This window comes from Nyctibius grandis, chromosome 11 (genome assembly GCF_013368605.1).
Source record: "Nyctibius grandis isolate bNycGra1 chromosome 11, bNycGra1.pri, whole genome shotgun sequence".
Classification (NCBI taxonomy): domain Eukaryota; kingdom Metazoa; phylum Chordata; class Aves; order Nyctibiiformes; family Nyctibiidae; genus Nyctibius; species Nyctibius grandis.
In genome coordinates this window covers 120667-133237 of record NC_090668.1, presented here as the reverse complement: position 1 = coordinate 133237, position 12571 = coordinate 120667, and the positions used below count along the sequence as shown (strand labels likewise).

General features: G+C 65.7%; 2 protein-coding genes across 3 annotated transcripts; one reads left to right on the top strand and one right to left on the bottom strand.

The window, feature by feature from the left end:
* Window positions 1-178: 178 nt before the first annotated feature.
* On the top strand, window positions 179-4891 carry SHMT2 (serine hydroxymethyltransferase 2). Of its 2 annotated transcripts, XM_068410133.1 has the most exons (12): window positions 179-273; window positions 1338-1535; window positions 1639-1718; window positions 1946-2146; window positions 2229-2310; window positions 2557-2679; window positions 2809-2948; window positions 3172-3337; window positions 3412-3511; window positions 3772-3927; window positions 4183-4290; window positions 4459-4891. In XM_068410133.1, exons 1-12 carry the CDS (start codon window positions 250-252, stop codon window positions 4584-4586), a joined length of 1506 nt encoding a protein of 501 aa, XP_068266234.1. In that variant the 5' UTR covers window positions 179-249; the 3' UTR covers window positions 4587-4891. The 2 variants fall into 2 exon arrangements, with proteins under 2 accessions (XP_068266234.1, XP_068266235.1); XM_068410134.1 differs by lacking the exons at window positions 179-273; window positions 1338-1535 and having other exon boundaries at window positions 1643-1711.
* Window positions 4892-5785: 894 nt separating this feature from the next.
* On the bottom strand, window positions 5786-11995 carry NDUFA4L2 (NDUFA4 mitochondrial complex associated like 2). The gene is made up of 4 exons (XM_068410779.1): window positions 11828-11995; window positions 8005-8093; window positions 6291-6351; window positions 5786-6110 (listed from the first exon to the last, which is right to left on the bottom strand). Exons 1-4 carry the CDS (start codon window positions 11882-11884, stop codon window positions 6054-6056), a joined length of 264 nt encoding a protein of 87 aa, XP_068266880.1. The 5' UTR covers window positions 11885-11995; the 3' UTR covers window positions 5786-6053.
* Between the last annotated feature and the right edge of the window lie 576 nt (window positions 11996-12571).

The window sequence follows — 12571 nt, the reverse complement described above, 5'->3', positions numbered from 1 at the left end:
GGGGGGGAGGAAAGAGGGGTGGGGGCGCGGGGGGGGTCGGGACGGGGGTGCCCCCGGCTGGGGGGGGCGGCTGGACCTCCCGCTTCCCGTCGGGCCGCGCGGTGCCGGCAGCCCCGTGGCCCCGCCCCTCCCCGGCAGCGCTCGCGCGGCGCCAGCGGGGCGGGGCCGGGGCGGGGCCGGGCAGGGACCGGGACCGGGACTGGGGCCGGGGCCGGGACCCGGCCGGACCCGCCTGGAGTGCGGACCGCGATGTGGCCGCTCCGCCTGGGCAGGGTGAGTCTCGGGCTGGGGCGGGGGGTGCCGGCGCCCGGGGAGTGCCGGCGCCCGGGCAGTGCCGGTGCCCGCATGGGTCCCCGTACCCCGGGGGGTCCCGGTGCCCGCAGGGGTCCCGGTGCCCGCAGGGGTCACGGTGCTCGCAGGCTGTCCCGGTCCCCGGGGCGCTCCGGTGCTCGCAGGGAGTTCCGGTGCCCGGGGGAGATTCCCGGTACCCGCGGGGGGTCCCGGTGCCCGGGGGGTCGCTCCCTGCGTACGCATTTCTCCCGGCCCCTCGGAGCACCCCTCCCGGGCACCTTTGCAGCCGGGGGCCGCAGCTCCTGCCCAGCCGGTGTCGGGGCAGCGGCGCCCGGTCCCGGCCCCCCGCGGCTGGGTAGCGGCACCCCCGGCCCGGCCACCGCCCCCGCGGACTTTGCGTTCGTCCCAAAGTCCCCGGACCGCAGCAGCCGCCGCCGCCGCCGGCCTTGGCCCTTGCCCGGCGACCGCGGCCCCGCGGGTGATGCAATGGGGCGGCCGCGGTTACATCACCCGGCACCGGCCACCGGCACCGGGCACCCCAGCGAGGTGAAGCGGGGGTGGGGCGCGGTTCCCTCTCCGTGTCCCCGGGGCCCTGGGCTGAGGGGAGCAGCGGAGACCCTCCCGTTGTGCACGGTGCCCCCCCGCATCACCGTGCACAACGGGGGGGCTCCCCGCGGGGTGGCCAAGGGTCCGCCGTCCCACTCGGGCGTGCACACGCGTGTGCAGCTCTGCCGCGCACGTGCTCCGCACCTGCGGTGGGTTTGGCTGCCGTTCCTGCTGCTTCGGCACCGGCTCTCAGTGGCGGCGAGATGCTTCTGCCCCGGCTGTGGGTCCGGGGCACCTTGGAGCGGGTCCCTGTGTGCCATGTGGGAACCTTGGGGGTCCCCACATGCCCACCTTGGAGGATGGCACCAGTGGCTGGAGACAACACCTGGGTCTTGCTCCTGGCGCTGTCACCTGCTGGTCCGGAGGCACTTCGGGGGTAGGGGGACCTGGCACCTGCCTGTGCGGGGTCGCAGCCTGTCAGCCCTGCGTCTCCTGTGCAGGCCCTACAGCGATGTGGTGGTCAAGTGGCCACCGGCAGCCAACGGGCGCAGCATGGCACTGCTGTGGCGGCTGCCACCGGGCATGTGCCTGCCTGGACAGGGCAGGAGAGTCTGGCTGAGAGCGACCCCGAGATGTGGACCCTGGTGCAGAAGGAGAAGGATCGGCAGTGCCGGGGGCTGGAGCTCATCGCCTCTGAGGTGGGGTATGGGGTGCTTGGGGCAGGGGGTGGTGACGGTCCTGGGGGACCCCGACTCAGGTGGGAACTTCGCTGCCTCATCTCTGACCCCCCTTTTCCCCCAGAATTTCTGCAGCCGGGCAGCACTGGAAGCCCTGGGCTCCTGCCTCAACAACAAGTACTCGGAAGGGTACCCCGGTAAGAGGTAAAGAGGGGGAGCCAGTTCTGGAGGGCAGGAGGGCACCGGTGGTATCAGGGGTCCTCCCACAGCCAGTGTTTGGCTGCAGGAAAGGTTAAGGGGAGCCCCAGGGCAGGAGCAGGTGCTTCCGAGGGGAGGCTGTCCTCTCCACTGAGGTCTCCTGTGGGGCAGGGTGGGAGGCTGTGGGGCTGCTGGGGGAAAGGCCCCCCATAACCACCTCCCTTCTTCTCCAGGTACTATGGGGGAGCCGAGGTGGTGGACCAGATCGAGCTGCTGTGCGAGCAGCGGGCTCTGGAGGCGTTTGACCTGGATCCTGCCCGCTGGGGCGTCAACGTTCAGCCCTACTCAGGGTCTCCAGCCAACTTTGCAGCCTACACAGCCCTGCTGCAGCCCCACGACCGCCTGATGGGGCTGGACCTGCCCGATGGGGGCCAGTACGTAGCAGGGTGGGGCAGCCTGGAGCCTGCTGCCTCCTGAGGGGCCCAGCCTGATCCTGCGCCTCTGCCTTCCCTGCAGCCTCACGCATGGGTACATGTCGGACATCAAGAGAATCTCAGCAACATCCATCTTCTTCGAGTCAATGCCCTACAAACTTGACGTGAGACAGGGGGGCAGGTTCTTGGGAGAAGAGGGGAACTGCTGGTTGAGCTGTTGATCCCGGCGGTGCCCCTGGGGTGCCCGAGCTGCTCTGCTGTTCCCTGCCCTACCCTCCCCATGTCCCAGCCGCGTCCCGGTGCCATGGGGTGCTTGGGAGCTGCCTGTGGTTCAGCCAAACGTGCTGTGCTCAGAGCTGGGGGCAGGGGGGTGCATGTGTGTCTGCAAGCTGTCTGTCTGTCCCTCGCAGCCAGCCACGGGGCTGATTGACTACGACCAGCTGGAGGTGACGGCGCGGCTCTTCCGTCCCCGTCTCATCATTGCTGGCACCAGCGCTTACGCCCGTCTCATTGACTACGCTCGCATGAAGAAGGTACGGGGTGGTGGGCTGCGTCCGGGTGACAGGAGCTCTCGCACCTGCAGCAGCTCGAGGGCGGTTGCACCCCACTGGTGGTCGCGGGGACAGGGACAGCCCGTGAATCCCCATGACCCGTGTCCCCAGGTATGCGAGGAGGTGAAGGCGTACCTACTGGCAGACATAGCGCACATCAGCGGGCTGGTGGCAGCCAAGGCCATCCCTTCGCCCTTCGAGCACGCGGACCTGGTCACCAGCACCACGCACAAGACTCTGCGCGGTGCCAGGTGAGGCTGCATCCTGCCGCCCCCTCCCCAGGGGACACGCTCGCCCACGGCGGGGGAGCGCAAAGCAGGGGTTGCGTTTCATGCAACTGGCTGGAGCTGGAGGGACCCACAGGAGGGCGGCAGCAGTGTCGGCACTGCGGCGTGGTGCAGGGGGGCCGAGCCCCTGCCGCGGGGCGACGGCGGGCAGGTGGGGGGAGCGGTGCCAGCTCTCTCTTGCCGCCAGGTCAGGACTGATCTTCTACCGCAAGGGCGTGCGCTCGGTGGATAAGAAGACGGGCAAGGAGACACTCTACGACCTGGAGGACAGGGTCAACTTTGCTGTCTTCCCCTCCCTGCAAGGGGGGCCCCACAACCACGCCATCGCTGCTGTGGCCGTGGCCCTCAAACAGGTCTGTGCCAGGCCAGTGGGCTCAGGGCTGGGGGCAGCTGGGGCCCCGCGCTGACGTGGTCTCCCCCATGCCAGGCCAGCTCGCCAGCTTTCCGCCAGTACTGCCAGCAGGTGCTGAAGAACGCCAAAGCCATGGCGCAGGCCCTGCTCCAGCGCGGGTACACCCTGGTGTCAGGTAATGCCTCGTGCCCCGTGCGGTTGAGGACAAGGAGGGATGAGGCTGCAGTAGGTCACGAGTGGCACGGCTCAGTCTCAGTGCCCCCAGGCAGCAGTGGGGGGCAGAGGAGGGGGTGCAAGGCAGAACAGGGCTTGGGAGGCAGGATGGGGGCAGTGCTGCAGAGTGGGGAAGGGGCTGGGATTTGGCAGGGAGGAGAGGGGGTGGCTGGAGGTCTCCAGACTGGTTGTCGCTCCTGACTGCTTTCCCTTGCTCCCCAGGTGGCACCGACAACCACCTGGTGCTGGTGGACCTGCGGCCCAAGGGCATCGACGGTGCGCGGGCTGAGCGGGTGCTGGAGCTCGTCTCCATAACTGCCAACAAGAACACGTGCCCGGGGGACAGGAGCGCTCTCACGCCAGGGGGGCTGCGCCTGGGTGAGGGACGGGCCCTGCTGGGGGGGGGTCTTCCTGCCTCCATCCAGCCCCTTCCCTGGGGGAGTGTCCCCAGGCTTTCACCCCGGGGCATCCCCCCTCTGTTTCACCCCTCTCTGAGGAGCCCACATGGGAGTTTGGAGCCAGTTTCTGGCTCAGATGGGAGCACGGGACCCCGTGAGGGCCGGGACTTGGGGAGCCCCTTGGTGGGATGGTGCCCCCGGGCAGCTCCCGGCCCTGATGGGTTCCGTCCCCCAGGTGCCCCCGCGCTGACCTCCCGCCACTTCCGCGAGGAGGATTTCCAGAAGGTCGTGGCTTTCATCGACGAGGGCATTGCGCTGGCCCTGGACGTCAAGAGCAAAACCGGTGAGTGAGCGGGGCCCGTCTGCCCTTCCTGGGTGCCAGTCAGCACCTCCCCATTTGGGGCGCAGGGACTGCGCCCTGAGCTGGCGCCAGCCGCCCCCCTCACCCATGCAGGGACGGGGCTGCCGTAGTGTCCCCCCACCCTTCTCACCCGCTCCCCCTCCACCCCAGGCAAGCTCCAGGAGTTCAAGACCTTCTTGCTGCAGGACGCGGAGACGCAGCGGCGCGTGGCTGAGCTGCGTCAGCGCGTGGAGACCTTTGCTCGTGCCTTCCCCATGCCCGGCTTCAGCGACCGCTGAGGGGGGCTCCCGCCCCTCCTGCCGGGCCGGGACTACCTGGGGGCGAGGGGAGGCTCAAACCCACCCTCTGCATTCCCTGCTCCCCTTCGTCCCCCACCAGCACCTTTGGGATCAGACGCTCCCTCCCGGGGGCGGGGGGCCGCCCACCCTTGCGCTGCTCTCAGTGTTAGGGTACAGAGACCACCCCCAGACCCGGATGGGGGGAGGGACCAGTCCTTGCTCTAGCCTCGTCCCCTCTGTCCAAGCAAGTCTTGCACTTTTGTATTGAGGGGGGCGGAGTTGCTAATAAAAGTGTTGTCAGAGCACGCCTGTGTGGAGGTGTGTGGGAGCTGAGCTGGGGAGGGAGAGGTCGGTGACAAGGCGTTGTGGAGGACAGTGTCCCCAGGGCCCCTCAGCACTGTGCCAGGGCCCTGTGCATCGATGTGGGGTCTGGACCCCCAGGTCCCACTGTCTGCCATCATGCCTCAGTGTCCCCACCCCTTCTCCTCCACCCTGGTGCTTCACCCAGTGGGCTCAGAGGATGGGGGGGTTACAGGGAGCCCTGGAGTGAGACGGGTACAGTGGGGTTGGTGGCCCAGTCTGCCCTCCCTCCTGTCCTGCTGCTGCAGGGTGCAGAGCTGCCAGTACGAGCCCTTGGCCCCCTTGCTACCCATGGCACTCTGCCTGGCTAGAGGTAGCCCAGCCCCTGGCAGGCCAGGCAGCTGCCTGCTCACCGGCACGTCCCGCTCTCCTGGGCCGCCTGCTCTGTATTTACTGGCTGCGCGTTCCCCCGTACGGCCTTGGCCAAACCAAACCGCGCCCGGCGGGATGGCCCTGCTCTGGCGAAGGCCAGGCCCCTGCCCCGCTGCACGTAGCCCGGGGGGAGCAGGGGCTGCCCACGTGTGCAGGACACGTGTGTGCGTCCACGTGCACATGTGTGTGTGACCCCTTCCGCTGGGGTCTTTTCCTCTCCGGAGGGGCTGGGTCAGGGCCGGGTGGTCCCTGGGCAGCCCCCGGGGCCCTGGAGCGTGGGAGAGCGGAAACGCGGCGCCCGGGAGCTGCGAACTGCGGCCTCCAGCGGGATGTGAGCCCCCACCCCAGCTGTCACAGGGGGGTCGTGAATGCCTCCTGCGTTTATGGGCCTGGGAAACAGCATACGTAACCCATTCTGCTCCTCTCCCTTCACACCCCCCCCTCCCCCCGCCAATAATTTATTACTGTCGAGATGTGACGGCGAGCAGTGCGCCAGGCAGGGCGGGCGCAGGGCCGCTGGTGATGGTGGTCACATTGCTCCCGGGGTGATGCGGTTTATTGTGGGGGCACAGCCCCACGGTTTGGGGGTGCTGAGGCAGCAGTCAGGCCCGTGCGTGGTGACACACGGAGCGGTGGAGCAGGCAAGAGCCGGGGGGCTGGTGGGGCGGCAGCAGTGCTGCCGGGGGGTGGGCGCGCTCCCCCTGTCCCAGCGTGGCAGCGCATCCCCGGGGCAGCTCAGAAACTGGGACGGTGCTTCTTGAGGCTCTTGTAGTCGGTGGAAACTGCCAGAAACTAGAGAAGGGAGGGATGTGGGGGGGGCGGGGGTCGTGTACCGTGCAGCTGTCACTGCAGCCTGGCCTTGGCTGCGGAGGGGGGGACAGCGCTCCCCTCCCCAAAGCCAAGCACAAGGAGCCGGAGGGCTCATGCACCTCTGCCCCAGAGCGCCAGGCCCCCAGTTCACCCAGTGCTCACTTTATACTGGTCCGTGGGGCTCAGCTTATTCCAGGGTTCAGGATTATTTTTTCGATCCCAGCTGCAAGGGACGTTGGGGCTATCAGCACCTGTAAGGAGGGTGGGGAAGACAGGCCCCCCCCCCCCCAATCCCCCTGTTCCCCCCCACATTTTACCCCTGCTAGTGCCCCCAGCCCCAGCTCTCTGCAGAAATAATCCCCCGATGCCACCGTAGCCACACTCCCCAGTTCTGCTGTGGCTGGCAGGTTGGGGGGCTCTGACTGAGTCCCTCCAGACCCCCAGGTGAGGACCTGGGCTGGGGGCCAGGCAGGCTCCCTGCGGGGCTGCGCTCGTGCCCTGGCTTGTGCCACAGCCACCTCCTGACTCACCAAACCGCAGCCCGGCGCAGGGCTGGCCAGCGAGCCGCCGTGGCTGTACGTGCAGGGGTGCACGTCTGCCTGCCTCCCCACTGCACCCTTCCTGAGCCCCCAGCCTTCACCCCCTGTTTGGGGGGCGAGCAGGGACGCTGCCGCCTGTCCTGTTGCGCGCAGCTGCCGCGAGCAAGCGGGGACACGGCAACCCTGTGCAGCACTCAGGAGCGTGCAAAGCTCCTGAGCGTGCAAGGCAACTGTGCGGGGTGGCTGGTGTCAGGCAGATGAAGCCTTCCCAAGGAGGACATGTCCCGTCCTGTCCCGGGAGGGGGTGTGGAAGGCCAGCGAAGCCGTGGGATGGGTCCCTGGAGAGAGCCGCTCACGTCTCCCCCTCTCCCGTCCCCCTGCAATCCGCTGGTGTTGGCCAAGAGCAGAATTTTCCATCTGGGAAGATGCACGTGTGTGCGCGCACGGAGGGGGTGGCTGTGCTGCACATGCAGACCCCTGGAGCTGTTTAATAGCAGGCTGTTGTTTTATCCCCTCTCACACACCCTCCCTGCGCTTCCACCATCAAAGACAAGGTGCCTGGATCTGCTAATTGCTGAGCTAAGTACCCTGGGCAGCTGGCGTTGAATTAAATCAATGAGCGTTTTACCAGGAGCAAACAAATATTAGATAGGCATTAGACAGCGTGAGGCTGCAGGGACCATGGCCCACTGAGCTACAAGAGGAAAAAAAAACCCACCAGCCTCGTGCGCCACAGCACGCCTGCCTGTCCTGTGCCCATCCATCCACCCTCCACTCCTCATCAATCCGTCCTCACACCTTGTCTCCCTCTCCCTTCTCTCCCTCTCCAGTCACCCTCGCACACTGTTTTCACGTCTGCCCACCCCTCCCTCTCCTCATTCCTTCTCCAGCTATCCATCCCACTGGTTTCCCATTCCTCTGTCCATCCATCCCTCCCCACACTCTTTTTCCCCCTCTCCATCAGTCACATATTGCTTTTATCTGCCTCATCATCCCCCCATCCATCCCGCTCCCTCTGCTGTCCCCGTAACCTCTGCGTCTCTCTCTCTCTCTCCCGCCCGCCCCCGGCTGGTGCAGTGCCCAGAGCAGCAGGTTGAAGGGGCCCTTGTCCCCCCCCACCCCCAAGCAAGGCAAGGGCAGATGGTACCCCAGCTTCCCTCACCCTGGGTCTGGCTATTCCCCCCCCTCCACTGCTCACCGTGAAGGTGTCAGAGTGCATCTGGGCGCAGTGGGCACCCCAGCGCCCGCCTGCCCACCGCACCCGGGCGCCAGCCCCCTCAGCCCCAGGGGCGCGGGGCGAGTGCCCGAGGGGTGCCCAGGGGCACCCCGACCCGTACCTGACATCCGGGCTGTACAGGGCCAGCCTCAGCAAGTACAGGACAGCACTGCCCAGGCCGACACTGATGAAGCCAATGAGGGGAATGAGCTGCAGAGAGAGAGAGAGAGAAAAAAATGAAAAATACCCCAATAAAATGAATATTTATCAGGCCGACTGGAGAGTGAAAGGGAGAGCTGACACACCGGGAGATTTACAGGGGAAATATGGCAGAGCAATCCTGTAGCTGGGCTGCGGTACACAGTGTAGCTGTCAGCTTGAGTGACTGAATTAAAAGGGGGAGAGAAAAATCGGCTCGTGTTGGAGAGGAATTGGATTTGGAATGAGAAATCACTTCCCCTCCGCCTGCTGCTGGCGCGGGTGAGGGCCCGGGGGTCCTGTTCCCATCGTCCATGGTGCTCCCAGTCAGGGGCTGAGCTAACAATTCCTCCCTGGTCTTGGGGACGTGGTGACAGCGCGAAGTGGGGGGCACTCAGTGACCCCCCCCGGGAGCTGCCCCGGCCCCGCAGCGGGCGTCCCTGCAAGCAGGAGGTCCCCTCGCCCCCCTCCACAAGCACAGGGGCTTTCATCGCGCCCTGGCAGGGCGACCGGTTCCATCTTCTCGTCTCCGCTCGCGCTGCCAATCCCACGGTGCCCGGGGGGACGTGGCCCCAATCGGAGCCGAGCCGAGGCTGCTTTGACCTCCCCCAAATTGCTGCGGCCCCCACGCCGGGGAAGACGGTCTGAGCATAATGAACCTCGCGCCAGCCCGTGCCCCTGGGACGGCGAACACGGCCGGCGCCTCGCCGTGCCCATTAGCGCGGAGCGGGGAGCGGGGGCCGGCGGCGCCGCGGGAGCCGTGTGCCGTTCGCACTGCCGGCACCTGAGCGCCTCGGTTATATTTGCCGTTCTGCTTGGCAGCTTGAGCTCCGAGCCCACACCCACCCAGTCGCTGCACGGGGACTCAGTTTCCCCACTTGGATGAGGCTGGGGGAAATGACTCTACATGAAGAAAAGGGTCTGTCCCAACCACTCTGTTCTCTGCCGAGCACCTCGGCGACCTGCACGGGGAGCGGTGTCTTGTGGGAAGACACCGGGCAGACAGATGTGTCCCCCTCCCCAAGTGCTCCCTGCCCAGCCTTCGGTCCCTGTCCTCTCCCAGTGCCCCCAGCACAGCCCAGCTCCTGGCTCGGCAGCGCCCAAGCCCAGCAGCTCCACACTCGCGCCGGCCGATGGGGCGCCCGGCAGATGCCAGCACCGATTCGGGAGGTCAGAGGCATCAGCAGATAATGATCTTTGCGCCGCGTGCGGCTGGGTGCCAAGAGGATCTGGCAGTAGCTGCTACCCAACCGCGCCGGCTAATCAAGCCGAACTCCACAGCACCGGGAATTGCAGTGTCTGTTGGAGGAGATTCGGGGCGACGGGTTCGTCTCACCATCTGCTGCTGACACCTTCTGGGTAATTAATGCCTGGGAAGAATTAAGGGTAGGGGGAGTTGGGGGAACCACTCCTGCAGCAGGTGAGGGGCTCTGGAGCTGCAGGTGCCGGCAGTGGGGCCTGTTCCCCCCCAAGACACGCACAAAAATAAACAAGACGTATTGAGAGCTTGACCTTAAGTGTGCAGACATTAAAATGCTGCTTGTGTGCGTGCAGCATTTGCCCTTTAAACCCGATTGTGGAGCTGTTGGGAGCGAGGCAGGCACCGCCCTGCTCCTCGGGACCCCCGTCTCTGCCAGCAGCAGGGCCGAGTCCCCCGGCCAGGCACGTCTGGTCCCTGCCGCAGGCCACCGGCAGCCCGAGCCACCGCTTGGCACTTCCCAGTGACCCATCAGCGAGCCCGCGCCAGCTCTGCTGGAGTCAGGATCTGGCCCCGTTCCTACCGCTCCAGCTACAAAAACAGCAGGGAGGAGAAAACAAATGCGTGAAGGTGCTGGGTGAGGTGGGGGCCCTGTGCCTGGACGGGGTGGGACGGGTGCCTTTTGCCAGGGTGCAGACGAGCATTCCCTCCCATGGCAGGACCATGTGCTGAGGTGAGGGGACAGTGGGATGCAGTGCTGGGCTCTGCCCGGTGCCTAAGATGCCCCCGCTGAGCTCTGCAGCCCCCGTACTGCCGTGCCAGGCAGGTTGTCATCCTGCCAAAGCTCCTGCCATGGTGCTCAGCTGGCACCCCTGAGATCTGAATCCCTGCCAGGCAGGCAGGCAGCCGGGGGTGAAAGCAGCTATCGCCAGGTGAAAGTGCTGATGTGCCTGCCCAGCACAAGCTGCAGCTGATCACGTATAATGGATGACGTCAAAAATTGCCCCAGCAACCTCTGCCAGCAATAATCCTGCTTAATGACGCCGGGCACATGCCAGGCACTTCACGTACCGGCACCCAGGACCACCTCCCCTTTACACGTACTGTTTGGGGGCCTCTCTGTGCCCCTCAAGTCACACACAGTCCTCTGTTTGACTGTTGGGGAAACCATGGCAGGCACGAACAGAAAAGCCCCAAATCCCCTTGTTCTGCACATAGAAACACGCAGCAGTGCTGCGAAGACAGCACAGGAGCCCTGGCCTGTGCTGTCCGTCTGTCTGCTCTCACTGAGGACGTGAAAAGCACCCAGGCATCCTGGCTGCCCGTGCCCTGGATGCTGGCAGCGCGCAGGCACCCGCCTTTCCCTGGTAAAGCCCAGCCCCAGGGTGCCGCCTGCTCCAGCCCTGGACATCCCGAGCCTGCCCAAGCCTGCGGTGAGCCAGGCGTCGGGACGCTCAGCCATGGCTCATCATCCTTTCCAGCCTGGCTGCTCTACCCCTCCAAACCCAACTGCCAACAGCTGACTTGACTTTCAGCCCAGTACTTGCAGCTCGTTAACCCTCCTCAGGCCACCAGCCCCTGCCAGGTCCCCAGAGAGGGAACCAGGCGGTGGGGACAAGCGAGGGGGGGCTGGGAACCCTCTGACAAGGGCCAGGTCCCTGCTGCCGGAGGGGATCCAGCCTGGCAGCAAAAGAGGGGCAGTCCTGGCAGGGCAGGGACGCTCACCCAGCTGCCGCCCTCTTGGAGGGTCTAGAGCTTATGAGGGTTTCAGCATCTTTGTACACAAAACCCTCAGCTTCAAATTTTGGTGCCGGGGGACAGGGACAGATCCGAGCTGAAAGGATGGGAGCTGGCGCTTCAGACCTGGGGCTGCCGGGGTGAGTGGGGAGGGGGCTTGATTTCCATTCCCATCCCACCCCACCCCCCCCAGAGCAGGGTGTAGCAGGGGGAGGACATGGAGCAGCACCCCCTCACCCAAGCAGCTGCCAGCACGCGCACCTGCCAGCATAACTAAGCCTGAGAGCGTGTAAGAGTCGATGCGCCTGAAGCCCAGCTCAGAGAAGAAGCCCCGGCCCCTCCGCGGTGCTGGATGGAGGGAGCGGGTCAGGCAGCGCAGGGTCGTCTCACTGCTCCTCAGTAAAGGAGGGCTGGGGACCGCCGGGACCACCCGGCTTACCTGGAGGATGCTGCAAGAGCTGGGAGGACAGAGTGAAGGTGAAGGTGGCAAGCAGGGACAGCCTGGGGAGGCACAGAGAGGGCAGAGAAGCTGGACCGGGAGGCTGAGAAGGGGTTTAGGGAGTGGGAGGAAGAGGGAGGGTTGGCAAAGGGCGCAAAAGGCAGAGGAGGGCAGGAGGAATGGGGGGGGTGGGAGGGAGAAGGGTGTCGGGAAGCACAGGGTCCCCAAGGCACATGGCGAGAGAAGGGCAAGGACAAGCCCAGAGGGATGGGGGCTGCAGGGGGTCCCCGGGAGGAGGAGAGGGGCAGGGGAATGCAGAGGGATGGGGAGGAACAGGGGGTCCCTGGAGGGAGAGGGTGTGGGGTGACTCACTCCGGGGTGCCGCTTGACATGCCGGGAGAACATGCCTCCGAGCAGGGGGCCCTTCATGGCGAGGGTGTGGGGAAGGTCCGGCTGCGATGGCAGGTTCCCGAACGCCGTCCAAGGATGGAGGGTGGGCAGGAGACGCGAGGGAGGCGTCTGCAGCGGGGCTGGGAGGGACGGGGCGGGACGGGATGGGGATCCCGGCCCAGGGACACTGGGAGCTGGAAGGGGAGAGGGAGGCTGAGGACCAGGTCCTGAGCCCCAGCTGCACTCTGCCCCTTCCAGCCTCTCCCATAGTGACCCTTGGTGACTGGGTTAATGATGAGCTTTGGGTTTGGATGCCTGAGGTCCCCACATGCTGCTGCACCCCAGGCTGCATTTGTGCCTCAGTTTCCCTCTCTGTACAAGGGGCCACCCCTTCACTCCACATGCAAATCCTTCACAGGTCGCTCTGCACCTTCCTGCCAAGGCAAACGATGAGTCGTGTGATTTGTTATGACAACTTCGCCAATGTTTTCTGCCTCCCCTCAGTGCCCCCTCCACCCTCCCATTTATGATAAATGACATAACGCCCAATTTACATTTAGCAATGCAAATCTCCCTGGCAGTAACAGATGCTGCTGTGCATATGGAAACCAGCTATTTGTATCCGCTGGCTCTTAACAAAAGACTGGGGAGAGGGACAGGGTGGGCAGCCAAAAGCAGGAGGCTGGACCTGCGCAGGGACTGCCCCCCCTCCCCAACCCTAATCCA

Excerpts from the sequence above, each read along its gene's own strand:
- SHMT2 (XM_068410133.1), top strand. The coding sequence starts at position 250 with ATGTGGCCGCTCCGCCTGGGCAGG. Across the intron at positions 2,311-2,556 it reads CAATGCCCTACAAACTTGAC|CCAGCCACGGGGCTGATTGA; the intron begins GTGAGACAGGGG and ends TGTCCCTCGCAG. Across the intron at positions 3,338-3,411 it reads TGGCCGTGGCCCTCAAACAG|GCCAGCTCGCCAGCTTTCCG; the intron begins GTCTGTGCCAGG and ends CCCCCATGCCAG.
- NDUFA4L2 (XM_068410779.1), bottom strand. The coding sequence starts at position 11,884 with ATGAAGGGCCCCCTGCTCGGAGGCATGTTCTCCCGGCATGTCAAGCGG. Across the intron at positions 6,352-8,004 it reads CTGTACAGCCCGGATGTCAG|CTGGGATCGAAAAAATAATC; the intron begins GTACGGGTCGGG and ends CGTCCCTTGCAG. Across the intron at positions 6,111-6,290 it reads GCCCCACGGACCAGTATAAA|TTTCTGGCAGTTTCCACCGA; the intron begins GTGAGCACTGGG and ends TCCCTTCTCTAG.